Genomic DNA, 16,588 nt, shown 5'->3' on the forward strand with positions numbered 1-16,588 from the left:
GAAATGCCCTCCACCAGTGCAGAGCACCACCTGCTCTGCCAGACCTAGTTGTAGGGAGTGATCTGGGACACTGAGCCCTCAGGATATGACAGAGGCTGGCCCTGAACCCAAGTTTCCTGACTCTGAGGCTGGTTTGCCACCCACAATGCCTCTTTGCCACCACTACCTAATACCTATTAGCTATTTCTATTGTCATCACCTGCATTTACAAATGAGTAAACTGAGAGCCCTAGGGGTGAACTGACCAAGGCAACAAACACTTTAAAAGTGCCTACTGTGTGCCAGGGCACTCCTTGCCCATGGATGCAGAAGCCATTAAGCACCTACTGTGTTGGAGGCATGGTGCTAAGCACTGGGGATGCAAAGAAAAAGAGCTCCTGCCCTCAGGGAGCTGCCAGTTTAGCAAGGGAGACAACCTGCAGACAACTCCAGGCAAAGGAACTGTAAGAGACAGCATAAAACGGAGTTAATCGGCAGAGGGAAGACATAAAGCTTATAGAGGTCTGGGAAAGGCTCCTAGCAAAAGGCTAACCTGGACCCTGGGCCCCCTGGGCCCCTGGGCTGGAAGGTGCCTCAGGAGATGGTACGGGTTAGTAAGGGGCCCAGGTCTCTCATTCTCAGTACATGCAGCCCAGAGGAAGACCCGTGCCACTGCTGATGGGGTCTGGGTTGCTATAACTATGCCCCGGGTAAGACAAAGTAAGCCTGGGTGGCCTCTCCATCGGCCTAGAAGTCATCGAGGGAGGTGGGGAGGGGGCTCGGGGCCAGGGCTGGGCCACCCTGGGCCTGGAGAGTCAGCCGATGCCTTGCCCCTTTCAGTGAACTGGATTACCACGACGCAGCCTCGGTGAACAGCCGCTGCCAGGCCATCTGTGACCAGTGGGACTCGCTGGGGACTCTGACTCAGAAAAGGAGAGATGCTTTGGAGGTGACGGAGGGGCAGGGGGCGGGCAGCAGAGGGAGGGGAGAGCAGGGCGCAGCAAACCTCCTGGTCAAGCTCCGCTCTGCCCCCTCCTCCCCAGAGGATGGAGAAGCTTCTGGAGACCATAGACCAGCTGCAACTGGAGTTTGCCCGCCGGGCGGCCCCTTTCAACAACTGGCTGGACGGGGCAGTGGAGGACCTGCAGGATGTGTGGCTGGTGCATTCGGCGGAGGAGACCCAGGTGGGTTACTCAGGCTGAGCGGGAGTTTTTCCGAAAACCGTTGTAAAATGCTAAGCGAGAAGACCCTGCTCTCTTCCTCTTTCCACCAACATCTTTGAGCTTTCAGCCGGTGCCTTTACTTGGTTTCTTTCCAATCATTGGCTGGCCTGAGAATGATTGACAGCACATTCAGCCTATGGTGCTGGCGCTTGGCTTCCTCCTTCCCCTCCCCTCCGCTAATTTGATGCAGATAAGAAACTGGTCCCTGGGGGCTGCCCGAGGTGATAGAACTCTGTGGAGTTCAGCTAGCCCAGGGAGGTCCTTAGCCTGTTACTAAGTATCTCCCTCCACGTGGTGGGCGGGGGGAGCTGCGCAGGCTGCCCCTTAGGGCATGGGCAGCAGAGATTTTCTTCTGAAAGTCTGCCTTTCCTGACCTTTCCCAGAGCCTTATCACAGCTCACGAGCAGTTCAAGGCAACTCTGCCCGAGGCTGACCGGGAGCGGGGAGCCATCCTGGGCATTCAGGGGGAGATTCAGAAGATCTGTCAGACCTACGGGCTGCGCCTGACCATCTCCAACCCCTATATTAGCCTCACGCCCCAGGACATCACTAGCAAGTGGGAAATGGTAAGGCCTTGGTCCCTGCTGGGTGTGTGCTGGACTTGAATCACCTATCTGTTCCAGCCCCTGATGGCCTGTCTTCTGGCTTTGGGGTCACTCTACCCCTGCCCTTCTCCCCCAAATCCTTCTGCTGGTCACCTGTCTCTTTTTCTAAAAAGAAAGTTTAATTGGGGCCCTTTGGCCTTTTATACTACACTACACTTAGTTCACAGAGCACTTTCCCTCACTGACAAACTTTTGAGGTAGAGCTTAGGAATCCTACCCTCATTCAATAGATGGGCAGACTGAGGCCTGGAGGGCCTGTGGCTTGCCCAGGGTCACCCAGTTAGTGAGAGGCAAAGCCAGGACGTCCGTACCCATCTCACTTAACCCCTGCTGCTCCAGTTCAGCTGGCAGTGCCCATAAGGGCAGGGACTGTGTGGGTCTTTCTAGCCCCAACAGCACACAGTAGGTGATTAATAAGTCTGTGGATTGGCTGATTGACAGGGAGTGATTGCAGCCCTGAGGTATTGATAAAGTGCTTATTATGTGTCAGGCATGCTAAGTGCACAAAGGCAAATAGGCCAAAGCCCCACACCCATAGTCCTGCCCACAGAGAAGCTACATGCTAATGGTACACATGTAGACATGGCCAAGCTCCAGGCAGAGAATGTGAAGGGAGCCTAACAAGGGGAAGGCATTAGTAGCTGGGGGACCTGGGAGAGGCAGCCCCTCTGCCCTCCCCCCATCCCCCTAGGGCCTGCCCACACACAGTGTGACCAGTCCCCCTCCCCCTCCTTCCCTGTCCCCTGACCCACCTGATGCCAGGTTCCTGATTGAACAGGTACGGAAGCTGGTGCCTAGCCGTGACCAGACCTTGCAGGAGGAACTGGCCCGCCAGCAGGCCAATGAGCGGCTCCGTAGACAGTTTGCGGCTCAGGCCAATGCCATTGGCCCTTGGATTCAGGGAAAAGTAGAGGTGAGGAGAGCTGGGGCCAGGGTGTGTGGGGATGAGGGCAGGGTCCACCCTGGCCTTCTTTGGAGGGAATGCCCCTAGATGTTTTGTGCCACACAAAGGTGGGCTTCTCCCCTCTGGGGAGGGACCTAGGTCTGGGAATGCAGCAGGGATGTAAGGGGGAATTTTGGTGGCTGGGGAAAATCCAATTGGAGGAGAAGACTTGAGGAGAAACCTCAGACCTCAGCACCCAAAGTCCTATGCAGGGAAAGACCAAAGGAGGAAAGACCTTGGGACCCCAAAAGAAATCAGGGGCAGGCTAGTGTTGAGAAAGCTCTCCTGGGATGGGGGAAAGACTTATGATGATCCCTCCCAAGCAAGAAAGTCCCTCCCTCCCCCCCATTCCTGGCACTCCACAAAAGGTTTGGTATAGAGATCCAGGTCTGGAGCTGTGACTTGGGCTATAAAGACACAGTCAGGTGAAACCACCCAAAGAGTCCAATCCATGATCCGATGGCAATGACTATCCCATGGGAGCAGGTGAAAGCAGGGAAAGGGCAACAGGTGGGGAGCATAATAGTTGAAGCATTTGCATGGGAAGAAGTGCCCCCTCAAAGTTGGCGCCTGAAGACAAAGCTCTAGTTGCCCCACCCTAGGTACAGCTCTGACCAGGTGACCCTGTCTTTGACCCTTGCAGGAAGTTGGACGATTGGCAGTGGGGCTGACTGGCTCCCTAGAGGAACAGATGGCAGGGCTGAGGCAGCAAGAACAAAATATTATCAACTATAAGAACAATATAGACCGGCTAGAGGGTGACCACCAGCTGCTACAGGAGAGCTTGGTGTTTGACAACAAACACACTGTCTATAGCATGGAGGTTGGTGGATGAGCAGAGGGACCTGCGGAGCCAGAGAAGGGTGGAGGAAGAGTGGGGAGAGGGGGAGAAGGAAGGGGGAAAAGGGGAGGAAAAGGAGGATGGGGAAGAGGGGGAGGAGGGGGAGGAGGAGGAGGGAGGAGGAGGAGAGGGGTGGGAGGGGGGAAGTGGCGGGAGTGGAGATGGGGGGAGAGGGGAGGAGGGGGAAGAAGAGGAAGAGGGAGGAGGAGGAAGAGGGAGGAGGGGGAGGATGGAGGGAGGAAGAGGAAGAAGAGGAGGATGAGGAGGAGGGAGGAGACTAAAGTAGGTCTGGGTAAGTACCAGGGATAACATCATCATTTTTATTAAGGTAAACAACATTAAGCAAATGCTATAGTTAAGTATGAAGCTTTAGGGAAAACTTTCTTTAAAAAAGTTTTAACCTCTCTTTTTTTGTACCACAGTAATTTCCCAATGACCCCCCCCCCAAAAGGACTAACCCTTGAAACAAAAACAGCTAGGCCAAACTGAAATGAGCATGTCTGACAGCATATACAGCATTCAGCACCCATAGTCGCCCACCTCTCTAGGCAGGAGGGACACAGAGGTCACCATGGGCCTCTAGGACTAAGACTGGGAATGACATTTAATCAGTCTCCTTTATATTACTGCAGCCACAACATCCTCCCAGCTTGCTTACTTAGCTCTGAGTCAGTCTTTTTTTTTTTTTTGCTTTTTGGAGGGCAATTTGGGGTTAAGTGACTTGCCCAAGACCACATGGCTAGTTTTTGTGTTAAGTGTCTGAGGTCAGATTTGAACTCAGGTCTTCCCAACTCCAGGGCCGGTGTTCTACTCATTGAGCCACCTAGCCGCCCCTGAGTCAGTCTTTCCATGATTCTCTGAATTCCTCATTTTCGAGCTTCTAATGGTACCTCTTGTTCAGCTATCCCCTGTCCAATCCACAGGCTCCCACTTTGACTCGAGCTCTTGGAGCATAACAGGCACTTGATAAGGGTTTGCTGGTTGAGGGATTGTTTGCCTCCCTTAAGCACATCTCACTGTTGGGACCTTCTCTTGCTCCTTTCAGTACAAACCCAGATCTCAGAGGCAAAGGTTGTGAACAGTTTGGTGACTTTTCTCAAGTCTCAACAGTAGGGATTGCCAGAGCTGGGGGAGGGGCTTTACAACAGGGAATGTGAGAGCTGGGAGGGGCCTGAGAACAGGGAATGTCAGGGTTGGGAGGGGCCTTAGAGAACTGAGGCCCAGAAAAAGAAACTTGTCTAAGAGGAGCCCTAAGGAAGCAGGGTCAGAGCTTGAATCCAGATCTCTTGCCTCCAAGGGCTTTAGAGCTAGAGGGGACCTGGGATGTTCTGCCTGGGCTACCCAGGACCACAGTGTATTGCTCTGTCCTCCCTCTAGCACATCCGAGTGGGCTGGGAACAGTTGCTCACCTCTATTGCCCGGACCATCAATGAGGTGGAGAACCAGGTCCTGACCCGGGATGCCAAGGGCCTGAGTCAAGAGCAGCTGAACGAGTTCCGGGCCTCCTTCAACCACTTTGACCGGGTCAGGCCAGGGTCAAATGGGCGCAGAGGGCAGGGTGGGCGCTCTCCCCAGTCAGTGAGGACAGCAGGGTTCTGCCTGTAGTGGGGATGGGGCCCTGAGGCTTGAGAGCTAACATTCTCCTCTTTGATCACAGAAACGGAATGGGATGATGGAACCCGACGATTTCCGGGCCTGTCTCATCTCCATGGGTTATGACTTGGTGAGCATTTCTCCAGCCTCTGAACACACCCCTCGGGTGGGACTGCAGGCGGGCTTAGCTAGCCTCCAGCCAGCTCTGCCCTGGCCCCTCCTTGCTCAAGGGGTTCCCATGGCTCCCTTGTAGAATGACAAACCCAGACTGACCTTTAACTCTTTACAATCTGACTTTGCTGTCTTGTCACCATTCCTGTCCTCATCCTCTCTACTCCAGCCAAACTGAGCTTTTGGCCATTCCCCCCACACAAGTCCATCTCCCATCTCCAAGCTTTTGCAGACTGCCACCTGCCTAGAATCGGGCATGAATTTCTTCAGTTTAGCCCACAGGCCATGCCCTGCACAAGGCCTTTCCTGATCTCCCAGCTTCTATCGCTTCCTCCCTCTTCATCCACCCAGTAGATTGTAAGCTTCTTGAGGGCAGGGGCTGCTTCATCTTTGTGTCCCCATTTCCAGCACAAGGCAGGTCCTTAAGTGCTTTTTAAAAGGAAGGAACACATGAATGCTGATGACTGTGGGTTTGCCTCGGCAGGGGGAAGTAGAGTTTGCTCGCATCATGACCATGGTGGACCCCAACGCAGCTGGGGTCGTCACCTTCCAGGCCTTCATTGACTTTATGACCCGGGAGACAGCTGAGACAGACACGGCTGAGCAGGTGGTGGCCTCCTTCAAGATCTTGGCAGGAGACAAGGTATGTGTTGGGGGACCTTGACCTTCGTCCTGGAAGCAGGGGGCTTGTCTTTGAGCTGGCCCCCTTCTCTCCTGCAGAATTACATCACGGGGGAGGAGCTACGGCGGGAGCTGCCACCTGAGCAGGCTGAGTACTGCATCCACCGCATGGTCCCCTACACTGGGCTTGGTGCTCCCTCAGGAGCTCTGGACTATGTAGCCTTCTCCAATGCCCTCTATGGGGAGAGTGACCTCTGAGCCCCCAGCCCTTCCCCTCCAATCCCCCAGGAGTGCTCATTTCAACATCTGGCCCTTTCCTCTCTTGGGGTATGACTGACTCCCAGCTGACTCCTGGATCCCCTCCCCCAATTCTCCAGATAATGTCCTTTGACCCTCTCCTCCTCCCAAGGCTAGGGACCTAGAAGCTCAGAGACACCCATCCCCTTACATACCTCCCCACTGGCTGTACTCAAATAAACTCCCTCTTTCCTGGCTGGGACCCTGTCTCTACTCTATCCTGGGGGCAGGGAGAAGATTGGAGGGTCTGTAGGGCCAGAGCATAGAATGGGGCTAATTCCATTGTGCCCCCTCCCCCTCCTTATGGCTGCAGAGTTGGGGGCAGGGTAGGGAATGGCTTCTGAGAGGAGGCACAAGATGAATGAGATCTGGGGCCAGTGGCCCCCAGGGGCATCCATCAGCGTCCATTCAGCACCTCCTATGTGTCAGTCCCAGTGCTAAGCCCTGGGGCTACAAGGAAACAGTCCGAACAGTCACTATTTAGTGAGCCAACCAGGCAGTAGGAATACACAAAATAAATGCCCTTTTGGGGAGAAACTGTTGCAGTTGGTGGGGAGGGGAAGGGACTGAGATCAGCAAAGGCCTGGTAAGAGGCAGCTGGCCCACACTGGGAAGGAAAGCAGGGGTTTTAGGAAGCAGAAGGGAGGCAAGCGGTGTGGCTAGACCAGGGCCCAAGTTGGGAAGGGTTTCAAATGCTGAACCAAGAAGCTTACTCTGATCTTGCAGGGCTAGGGAGTCAGCACTGGAGCTGATCAAGTAGGAGTGAGGCAGCCAAGCAGGCAATGAAGAACTCAGAGGTCTGAGACCCCAGTGAAGGCTGTCCTCTTACACTACCTTAGGGAAAACCTTCACTGCAGGCTGAGGCTGAAGCTGCTGTATCCAGGGTCTGACTGTGTGTGCCCTGGATCCCCTCGGACCCTGGCTCGGGAGCAATCACCCAGACACAGGGAGGGTCCTATCTTTATTGATGCTAGGGGGTGGCCAGGCACAAGCCGTCAATTGTAACAGACATACATGGTTTTCATCTCAGTCAGGGGAGGAAAGAGAATTCACACCATCATACAGAGGGGGAAACAGGTTCAGAGGAGGGCCTTATCTGAAGTAGCTGGGAATGTGACAGAAGCAGGCTTCAGATCAGAGGCAAACAGCAACCCCTGAACTCTTAGAACAGATCCCAGGGGTACTGCCTCAGGTGAGGGGACTCCCTTCTCTCGGTCACCCTCTGACCTCCCATCCCTCCTGCTCCCTCTGGGCCCCAGCTGCTTTTGGCTGGTACTGGGCCCTCAGCCCTTTGCCTCCCTCCCCACACCAAGCTACTTGTCCTCAGACAGCCCTAGGCAGGGCTGAGAGGGCCTACACCAACAGGGATGAACCACACTAGCCTAGGCCAATCTAGGGGGTCTGAGTTCACAAACCAGGCTGGGCAGCTGCTGAGACACTGCCCTGCCCAGATGGGATACTGCTGTTACCAGTTCCGGACCTGAGGGCTCTCTAGTCCACGATGGCAGAGCTGGCCATGGCATTCACCCCACAGGCCCGGGCCCCTCGATATAAGTAATAATAACCCTGTAAGGAAGGAGCAGGGGGGGGAAAAGAGTTTGAGTGAGAGAATGAGAGGGAAGGGCTGGGATGGGGGGGGGGGGCAGTTAGTACTCACATCCTCACCCCAGTCACGACCCCAGCTGTTCTTGATGGCCCAGAAGGGGATGCCCTCACCTGGGGAACAGAAACCAGAGATGGTTCTAAGAGCCAGGAGCTGGGAGGGCCCAGCTTTGGCCCCAGAAGCCCCTGTGGGTTCACTGAGAGATTACATTTCATGGTACAGGGTACTGTCCAAAGGGAAGGATGTTTGAGCTGGCATTTCTCCATTATGAGACACCCTCAAATTCTCATATCATTCAGACACGGGGGCTTGAAAAACTCAATCTGATTCTCAGTGGCTGAAGTTACTGGGCAGGACAGGAATGGTGCCCAATTGTACAGAGTTGGTCACCCCCACCCGCTGCCCAGGGGGCGCTGCATGACTTACGGTTGCCATAGCCCACAATCAACACAGCATGGTCAATGAACCAGGGGCTGCAGAGGGGCCGGAATGGGTGGGAGACCCCACGGCGGTAGAACTGGAGAGAGAATAGGAAGTTGGAGCCTGGGGGAGGACTTGGGGTGGGGGTCCTGGGGGAGGGGGAGGGGGACAGAGGCCAGAGTACCCTCCCTCACCTGCATGGCGAAGGCATTGAGAGCGATGGAAATGGGGCCATTCTCCGCCAGCCAGGCAGCGAGTTCTGGGATGTGAAGGACATAAATGGGGGTTATTTACACAGGCTAGCCCCCAAAGCAGCTGAGACAGCCCAGGGTCTTCCTTAAGACAGTTTCCCTTCCAGCCTTTCCTCCTCTACCTTCTTCATCACGGCTCAGATCCACTGAGCTGTTAATGTAGGCCCTGGCCTTGTCAGGAGCAAAGTTGCAATGTTCTTTGTGTCCCTCATAACCGTAATCCTTCTCTGTCTCCAGCCCACCTGGGGAAGCAGAGTATGGGTTAGGAGGAGGAAGAGGAGACCAAGCCCTGGGCCAGGCTGAAGAGAAGAGGGAGAGTCAGGAGAGCAGAGCCCAAGCCCCCTCCCTCCTCCAGGTCTTGCCTCCCCCTACCAAGTCTCTCAATAGCCATATAGGCATTTGAGGGAAGGCCTCCACCGCAGGCATGGTCCAGGGTGTCACAGTCCACCAGCTCTGCAAGGAGGGATAAAAAAAGTCATGAGGTGCCCAGTGGTCAAGGCAGGGCCAGAAAAAGGTCTCCAGCTAGAGCCATACTTACCCTGCTCAGAAAGGGCCAGTAGGGTCCCACGGCGAAGAAACCACTGCCCTTCTATGTTGCCTGTGACAGAGAAGGCCCAGCAGGACCCACACATGCCCTGGGGAGAGAAGAGCATTGAGCTGCTTTGGGGCCCAAGGCACCCTAAGCCTTCCACCCTTTAGGCCTGGTTGCTTCCTTTCCTGGCTGGCCAGCCTCCCATCAACTCTCACCCCTCCTGGAGCTCTGCCACTGCCAATGTTCACCTGATTCTTGACTTCGGTCACAGCCCCATGATCTCTCCAGTCCCAGGCAGTGGGGGCTGGGCCTTTGGCAGGTGGGGCCGGCCTCAGAGCTTGGCCTGGAAGGCTGCTTAACAGGGGGTTCAGATAGAAAGTCCGAAACTCCTCCTCTGTGGGGAATGAAATGGACACCATAGGGGGGTCCCTGGCAGCAGGGTGGGAACCACTGTGACCAGTGGGGCCCCCCGCTGAGGTGGGGGGGGGGGGCGGATCCGGCTCTCCCCTCTTACCTGTCAGGTCACTAAACTTGGTGACTCCATACTCAGCAGAACCCTGGTCCAACTCTTGCATCTTCTGGGCCAGCTCCAGGTTCCGGGCAAAGATACCCAAACGCTGCTGTGTCTCTGTGGATGAGGAGGGGTACTCACCAAGCTGCGCTCTGGGACGTAAGGATTTGGGCTCTGCTGCTGCCCCTAAGGACCTGGGCCCTCCCCGTAGGACTGAAGTGGAAGCCTTCTCCCAAGTTATCTCCCCCATTAGAGTGGGAGCTCCCCGAGGGCAGGCCTCTTCGGGAGTAGGTGCTTAATAAACGTTCCTTTAATTTAGGGAATAGCAGGATTAGAGGAAGAGGAGTGAGCCAGGTGTTGGGCTCAGTGTATTCCAAATATCATCGGTGTGCCCCCCTCACAGGGGCAGCCCTCTAAGCCCTAAAGGAGCCCAAGTTTTACAGACACATTCTTTTAAGGGGATCTGTCTGGTGATGTGTAGATTCAGCCAAAGGGCCCAGGCAGCCCCGAGGCCGCACCCCCCCCCCCAGGTCCTGTGTCCTCACCTCCACCTCCCCATCCGGCCTCCCTGGCTTCCTTCCTTTGTCAGCTGCAAAGCCGAGTTCTGCAGAGGCCTTCCTAGCACCCCACCCCTCTGTGCCCCTAGAGGGAGAGCTTTCCCCCTCTCCTAACAGGGCATTTACCCCATACATTCTAGAAGGTGCCGGCAGCTCCTGGAGCTGTCCTTCCCCTGGGGTGCTTAGCACAGACCTTGGCACACGGGAAGGGCTCAATAAATGCTTGTTGACTGGCTGACCAAGCAGCCACTCTGTGCCAAGACCTGTGTTACTCACTGTGGCTACAAAGCGCAAAATGAGAGGCCCTGCCTTCAAGGACTTTACATTCTACGCGAGGAGAAAACACATACACAGACAAACCTCAACGAAATGGATAGCAGAAAAGTCGGGGAGCAGGGAAGTCCTCTGGCAGGGGATGCCTGAGCTGAGGCTTGGAAGATACAAGGGGAGGAAGGAGAGCATTCCAGGCACGGGAAACAGCCTGGGTAAAGGTGTGGAGGTGGGACGTGTGAGGAAGAAAGGGAAAGGGAGGCGTCTGATTCATCTGGGAGGTCCTATCTGTAGAGTCTTCAGCACAGTGCCAGGCACACAGGAAGTGCCTGCCCACTTCCCCTTCCCTCATCAAACCCCAGGGGGGTCTTGAAGTCCTCAGGAGCGGTGGAAGTTTACTGAGGAGGCAGTCTAGATCTGCTTTAGGAAAAGCACTGCTCTAAAGAGATTATAACTGTGTGAAAGGGGAAAGACGGCAGGGAGAGACCAGGCAGGGAGCTCAGGGGATGATAGCAACAAAAGTGACAGCAGCCAGCACTTGGGCATCCCTGGAAGTGTGGCCTCGGGCCTACAGATCACCGGATCCCCAGCCAGGGGAGGCAGGTGCTGTGATCTACCCATTTTACAGAAGAAGCAGCGAGGCAGGCAGTGGTTAGGTGACAAGGGCAGGGTCACAGCGCCTGGGGCTGTATTTACATCCAGCCCTTCCTAACTCCAGGCCCAGCGCTCTGTGCACTTCACCACCAGCTGCCCAAGGAGGAGGCTACTCTAGATATAAACTTCATCCTCATTGTTGCCATTTTGCAGAAACTCAGGCTCAAGGAGTCATGTGACTTGCTCAGGGTCATCCCCCAGGGAAGAATTTGATCCTGGGTCTCCCTGACTTCTCAGGTGGAAAGCAGTCTGGATCCTCCAGAATCCCAAGGTCTTGGTTTGACCTGCAGGGTCGTGGCTACATCCCATCATACATCTGCATGACTCAGAGCCCAGAAACGGGCACTGACCTGCCAGGCCTGGCGTGGCTCCATATACCCTGGGTGACTCTGGGCCAGGGACCTAACCTCCCTGGCCCTCAGTTTCCTCATCTGTAATAAATGCAGAGATTGGATGGGGCAGGGTAAGGTCCCCAGGCAGGCGGGCCTCACCTGTGGCATTGGCATAGCTCTTGTTGTAAGTGGTGAGGAAGTCCTTGAAGAGTGTGATCAGCTGCACTGAGTCGCCCTGAAACAGAAGGATTTGCTGCCCACACCATCCTGGGGGGGGGGGGTCGCGGGCAAGCTCAGCACGAGACCCTGACAACAGCCCCAGGAGGCCCACACCTGGACTGCCCTGGTTTCTCACCTGTGATGGGGGGATGGGAGGCTGATGGCCGGAACTCCAGGGAAGATGCTGGGCCCCTAGCCAGGGTGAAAGGAAGAGAAGCCATTTAGGGAAGGCGGGGCCCAGCCCCCCTCCCACAAAACCCCAGTCGCTCCTCAGGAACCCGAGCAAGGTTCTCTCTTCTCACCAGGCTGGCCACAGTCTTGCTTCAGCAGCATCTGCTTGGCCCACATCTGGTCCAGGACTTCAAAATGACAAAGCTAAGGCAGAGGAATAAGTCTGTGTTAGGGCAGGGGATCAAACTACCCTTGGGAAGTAGGGAGCAGGGTCAGGGCTTCCTGGCAGCTAGGGGCACAGCCCAGGCCCCTTGCTGGAGGGGCAGCCCACTTAGGGTCAAGAAGACTGAGGTCTCAGCGTGACCCTTCACCTGTCTGAGATCCATGTGTAAGGAGGGGCTGGGGTTAGGCTGGAAGGGTTGGTTCTCTTCCCTCCTCAGGCTTTCTGAGAGCTCTTTGTCCCAACTCTCTCCACCACCACCATCCCCCCACCACCACCATCCCCATCACCACCACCACCATCCCCACCACCATCTCCCCCCATCACCACCACCACCATCATCTCCTTTAGGGCAGGGGCAGTTTCTTTTCTATCTTTGCATCCCATTGCCTGGCATAATGCCTGGCACATAGTAGGTGCTTAATAAATGCTTATGACTTAATGACACCAGTCAATAGAGTGCTGGGCCTGGAATTAGGGAAACCTGAATTCAAATATGGCTTCAGAACTTAGCTGTGTGGCCCTGGGCAAGTCACTTAGCCCTGTTGCCTCAGTTTCCTCACCTATAAAATGGGGATAATAATATCTCTTCCCTCCCAGGCTTGTAGTGAGAATCAAAGGAGATTATATAATAGCATAGGGCCTAGTACCTAGCAGGTAAACATCAACTATTATTACTCTAGAGCATACATTATAGCATGCCAGGTTTGGCCCTGAGAGGCCCCTTGACCTGCCCCCCATCTGATAGAAGAAGGGGTCAGGGGCCTTCCCCAGGGTCCCAGGCTGTAAGCTGCAGAGGCAGCTCTAAAGCCCAGCTTCTTCCACCACACCAAACCCTCCAAGCTGCCTTTCTCAGTCCTCACAACCAGCATTGAGGCAGGGGCTGTTTCCCTTATAGATAAGGAAACCTTTAGTCTCAGAGGGGGTGAGTGTCTGAGAAGTTTGGCCAGAGCAGGGAACAATTTCAGCAGTGCTGCAGCCCTCCAAGGAGACTGGGAGCTCCTGGAGGACAGGCACTGCCCATTGTACTTCTGCACATCAATAGTACTTAATGTCACTAGGCCTGGAATGGGGAAAATGGGGCTGGGGCCCAAGTCAAAAGCCTTTGGGGTTGGTGAGGAGCCCAGTGGCCACTTTCCCATCTAGAAAGACTGGGTACCTTGAATAAGGTCCAGCCCCACAGATGCCCTAGGAAAACCAGGCCCTGAACCAGATCCCCAAGTGCCTGGCAAGACTCAGGGCGTGGTTGTTTATGTCCTGAGGGGTGAGGGGGAAGGCTGTTCGGTCAGCTCCCTAACCCATGACACTCAGCAACAGCTGAGTCAGCCTTACTGGGACCATGTTAGGGCTAGTCAGGGCTGAGGAAAGTCCTAAGACCTGAGACAGACTCAGACCTGTCCCAGCTTGGGGGCTCAGTGCTTACCAGGGTCCCTGAAGACTGGGGGTCCTTGCAGGCTGTGGCGGGGCTGCAAGGCAGTTCATGCAATGTCACTTCCAGGGAGTATAGCACCCCATGGGCCATCTGAATAAGAGGGAGGGAGGAGTCAGAATGGCAGTCGGGAACCTGGTCCTGGCCCCTGAATCCAGTTCGGGGGCTTCCCTCTAGTTGTCCTCTGTGGCCCTTACCCAGCAGATGCCTCCTCCACAGATGTCAACTGGCACCTGAGACCATCTTGTTCCCCACCCCAGCCTGCCTGCCTTCCACATAAGAGGGTCTAGAAGGAGCAACAGCAAGGAGCCTTCCCTCTCTCATCCCCTCCCCCAGGCCCCACTTTTCAGTGCCCTGGTCCAGAAGTGCCAACATGCTGCATATGGCCCACAATGCCTAGGGCACTGCTGCCAAACCAGACTAAAATGTAAATAGGAAATACAACAAAATGAATATAATAAAACAGGTAATGGTATGTTTTAAAACCATGTTGATATGTGGTTCACAGGGATCCCTATGTACAGTTTAGTGACTTTGTTTTTATTTGTTTGACCCCTCTATATAAGTCCTTCTGTCTGTACCCCAACTCTTCCCCTCCATCCAACCAAGGGTCCAACTCTCCCCTTACCAAGTTATTGGTCTGGGATCATCTGCTGTGCCAGCTCCCCAAGGGCCCTAGAACCCGGCCTGTTGCCCTCTGCTTGGTCCTGTGGACCCCTCGGCATTGCTGGCTTACCAGCTGTGACACCCTCAGGACCCCAGGCCTTTCTTGCTGCCCTGAAGCATGTTGTCTCCCCTCCTTAGACTGTGAGCTCCCTGAAGGCAAGAGCTGTCTCTCCTCTGTTTCTGCACCCCCAGCCTGGGGAAGCCCTTAAGAAGGCCAGCCCCACTGTGCCCACTCTCCCAGGGCCCTCTGCACTTTAGGGCAAGCCTTCAGCCCCCAGCCCCTCCAGGCAGGGGGAAGATCTCTGGAGCCCCACCCTGATAGCCCTCACCTGCAGGCTCTACCCCCAGCCCATCAGGCCCCACCTCATCAGATAAGGCCAAGACCCTGAATGACAACCCCTTATGCCCCGCCTCTAGAGTCCAGGCTCCGCCCCCAGACCCCTCCCCCCCCCCCCCCGGGGATCTGAGGCCCGTGCCGGCACCTGAAGCCAAATCTCTCCCTGGGCTTTCTCTTACACAAGGCCCTGCCCCATTCCAAGAGACCCCGTCCCCTGAATAGCCCCTCCCCCACCTGCAGGCTCCACCCCATCCCCTCAAGCCCCCGCCCCTAAATTAATATTATTCCCTTAGTCCCTGCTTCTTACACACAGGCTCCTCCCCCACCCTCAGATCCCGCCCCTCACATGGAGCCTCCGCCCATCCCTCAGGCCCTGCCTCCAACGCTCCGTCCCCTCACCTTCAGGCTCCGCCCCTGGACGCTCTGCAACACTGCTGCAGCCCCAGGATCTCGGCCTCGGTTGTAAACCTCCATCGCAAACTGAGCCGGGGCCTCCAGCGCGGGGTCTGACGCCAGCGGAAGGCGCCAGCCGTCCCCGCCCGGGAGCAGAGACGACAGCATCGGGAGGAGCAGCAGCCAGGCCGCCATGGCCGAACGGGGGTCAGGCTCCAAGTAGGGGTCAGCCACTGAAGGCAGCTCTCGACTGCTCTGGAGGACCAGCGCAGCCACCAGTGAAGCCTCCTCCCAGCAGCGCAGAGTCCCAGAGGGGGCGGGGCCTGGCTGACCAATGGGCGTGGACCCGCGCCGAGCCTGCGCCTTAGCCTGTTTACAGGCGCACGTGGGGCGGGGTGGGGCGGGGTGGGGCGGGGCCTGCTGGGCTATCTCGGAGCCACAGGTTCCCCCCTCGCTCCCTCCCTCCCTCCCTCCCTGCTCTCCTCCTCCTCCCCCTCCTCTTTCTCCTCCCCACCCCTTCTCCCTTCCTAGGTTTATCCTGTAGGTGTATTTGTGCGTAGTTGTGCGCTTGTGGTCTCCCCCACCCCCATTGGACTCCGACCTCCTGGAGAGCAGGGACTGTGTTTGCCATCCTTTGTGTTTGGCACGGTGCTCGGCCCAACCCTCACTTGGCCAGGATCTCACAGCCAGTGTGTGGCTGACGTAGAACTGGAACCCAAGACCTGCCTCCAAGGCCAGCAACCAAGAAGTCCTACAGGGAGGCCGCAGAAGGTCGCTCCTTCTGCTCCTGAGGCCATCCCGTTCCAGAAGCAGGCATCGGACGTGTCTCGTACGACCAAGATGCTCAGAGCCGCCCGATCCGCTTCGGTAGGGGGATTGGGGGGAGGGGGTCTAGTCCAGAGTGACATCGGACTCACCCTCTCCTCACCTCTGCCTCGGAATCACCAAGAAACACGATTTGGAGCCTCATGGCCAGAGTAACCCCCCCAGCCCCACCCAGCTGCTAGTGCCTTCTCCCCAAATCGCTTTGTATTTAAATGCAATGTTTCTCCCTATAGAAGGTAAACTCGTGCCTCGCCAGCACCCAGTCAGTGACCGGCACATAGTAGGCACTGTTTGCTGATGGAAGGCGGGTTCCTCTGTTCTGCTAGAGGCCCAATTGCCGGAGACACTGACACGGAATCTTGATGGGTGGCATCAAGTGCAGGAGTTTTGACGTTTAGAGGATCTTCCTTGGCCAGAGAAGCCGCACAGGTCAGAGGCAGAGAAACCTCATGAAGAGATGAGAGGGAGGGGTGTGCATAGGTAGAACTGCTCCACCTTGACTCCTCCTGCTGAACCGCTGGAGGACTGGGGGCTGCCTCAAAGTGACTCAAGGAGCCGAGACCTTGTGTCCTTGGGGAACATGCTCGAAGATGGGGGAGAGAGATGAGAGGAGCAGAGATCTGATGACTCAGCAGCCCCGGGGTGGCCGCCTGCTGGGATCGCCTTACTTAACCTGCCTTCATCCTTTCTCCCTGCCGTGCTCATTCCGCTCCATACAATTCAGTAAATCTTTATTAAATGCCTACTGTGTGCTAGGCAAAAGACAGAGAAAGACTATCCGTGTCCTCCAACCCACCCTGATCTTCTAAGTCTATCACCAGTAGCTGGTGCCCCATATCTCTCCCTATTTTGTGGCTAAACTCCCTGAGAAGGCTCTGGGCAATTGGTGGCTCCTCTTCCTCTCCTCTCCTCTCCTCTCTCCTCT

At 55.9% G+C, this 16,588-nt stretch overlaps 2 protein-coding genes across 7 annotated transcripts in view; one reads left to right on the plus strand and one right to left on the minus strand.

Moving 5' to 3' along the window:
- Positions 1 to 6,475, plus strand: part of ACTN3 (actinin alpha 3) — a 22,074-nt gene extending 15,599 nt beyond the window's left edge. The window contains exons 13-21 of the mRNA XM_069066410.1: positions 820 to 928; positions 1,023 to 1,163; positions 1,586 to 1,768; positions 2,586 to 2,720; positions 3,394 to 3,573; positions 4,969 to 5,115; positions 5,249 to 5,314; positions 5,840 to 5,998; positions 6,076 to 6,475. Coding sequence (XP_068922511.1) covers positions 820 to 928; positions 1,023 to 1,163; positions 1,586 to 1,768; positions 2,586 to 2,720; positions 3,394 to 3,573; positions 4,969 to 5,115; positions 5,249 to 5,314; positions 5,840 to 5,998; positions 6,076 to 6,234 — 1,279 coding nt within the window. The 3' untranslated portion in view covers positions 6,235 to 6,475. The remainder of the gene's footprint in view (positions 1 to 819; positions 929 to 1,022; positions 1,164 to 1,585; positions 1,769 to 2,585; positions 2,721 to 3,393; positions 3,574 to 4,968; positions 5,116 to 5,248; positions 5,315 to 5,839; positions 5,999 to 6,075) is intronic.
- A 746-nt stretch (positions 6,476 to 7,221) lies between these two features.
- CTSF (cathepsin F) lies at positions 7,222 to 15,187 on the minus strand. 6 transcript variants are annotated; one of them, XM_069066411.1, is made up of 15 exons: positions 14,845 to 15,187; positions 13,437 to 13,535; positions 11,901 to 11,997; positions 11,759 to 11,814; positions 11,563 to 11,638; positions 9,594 to 9,707; positions 9,295 to 9,473; positions 9,086 to 9,182; positions 8,920 to 9,000; positions 8,670 to 8,789; positions 8,491 to 8,555; positions 8,303 to 8,393; positions 7,939 to 7,989; positions 7,754 to 7,839; positions 7,222 to 7,378 (listed from the first exon to the last, which is right to left on the minus strand). In XM_069066411.1, the coding sequence occupies exons 1-15, from the start codon at positions 15,031 to 15,033 to the stop codon at positions 7,331 to 7,333; spliced, it is 1,449 nt and encodes a 482-aa protein (XP_068922512.1). In that variant the 5' UTR covers positions 15,034 to 15,187; the 3' UTR covers positions 7,222 to 7,330. The 6 variants fall into 6 exon arrangements, with proteins under 6 accessions (XP_068922512.1, XP_068922513.1, XP_068922515.1 ...); XM_069066412.1 differs by having other exon boundaries at positions 9,328 to 9,473; positions 14,845 to 15,186; XM_069066414.1 differs by having other exon boundaries at positions 7,931 to 7,989; positions 14,845 to 15,186.
- Between the last annotated feature and the right edge of the window lie 1,401 nt (positions 15,188 to 16,588).

This window comes from Petaurus breviceps, unplaced genomic scaffold (assembly GCF_028583685.1).
Source record: "Petaurus breviceps papuanus isolate PSGF00001 unplaced genomic scaffold, PetGlider_PUasm1.0 90721, whole genome shotgun sequence".
Lineage (NCBI taxonomy): Eukaryota > Metazoa > Chordata > Mammalia > Diprotodontia > Petauridae > Petaurus > Petaurus breviceps.

What these genes read in the sequence shown, in the direction of transcription:
- CTSF (XM_069066411.1), bottom strand. Translation starts at nt 15,033, where the DNA reads ATGGCGGCCTGGCTGCTGCTCCTCCCGATGCTGTCGTCTCTGCTCCCG. An exon ending in CCCAGTCTTCAGGGACCCTG is followed by an intron (nt 11,998 to 13,436) that starts GTAAGCACTGAG and finishes CCTCTGCCTTAG; the next exon opens with CTTTGTCATTTTGAAGTCCT. An exon ending in CAGCTGGGGTCGTGACTGGG is followed by an intron (nt 7,840 to 7,938) that starts GTGAGGATGTGA and finishes CCTTCCTTACAG; the next exon opens with GGTTATTATTACTTATATCG.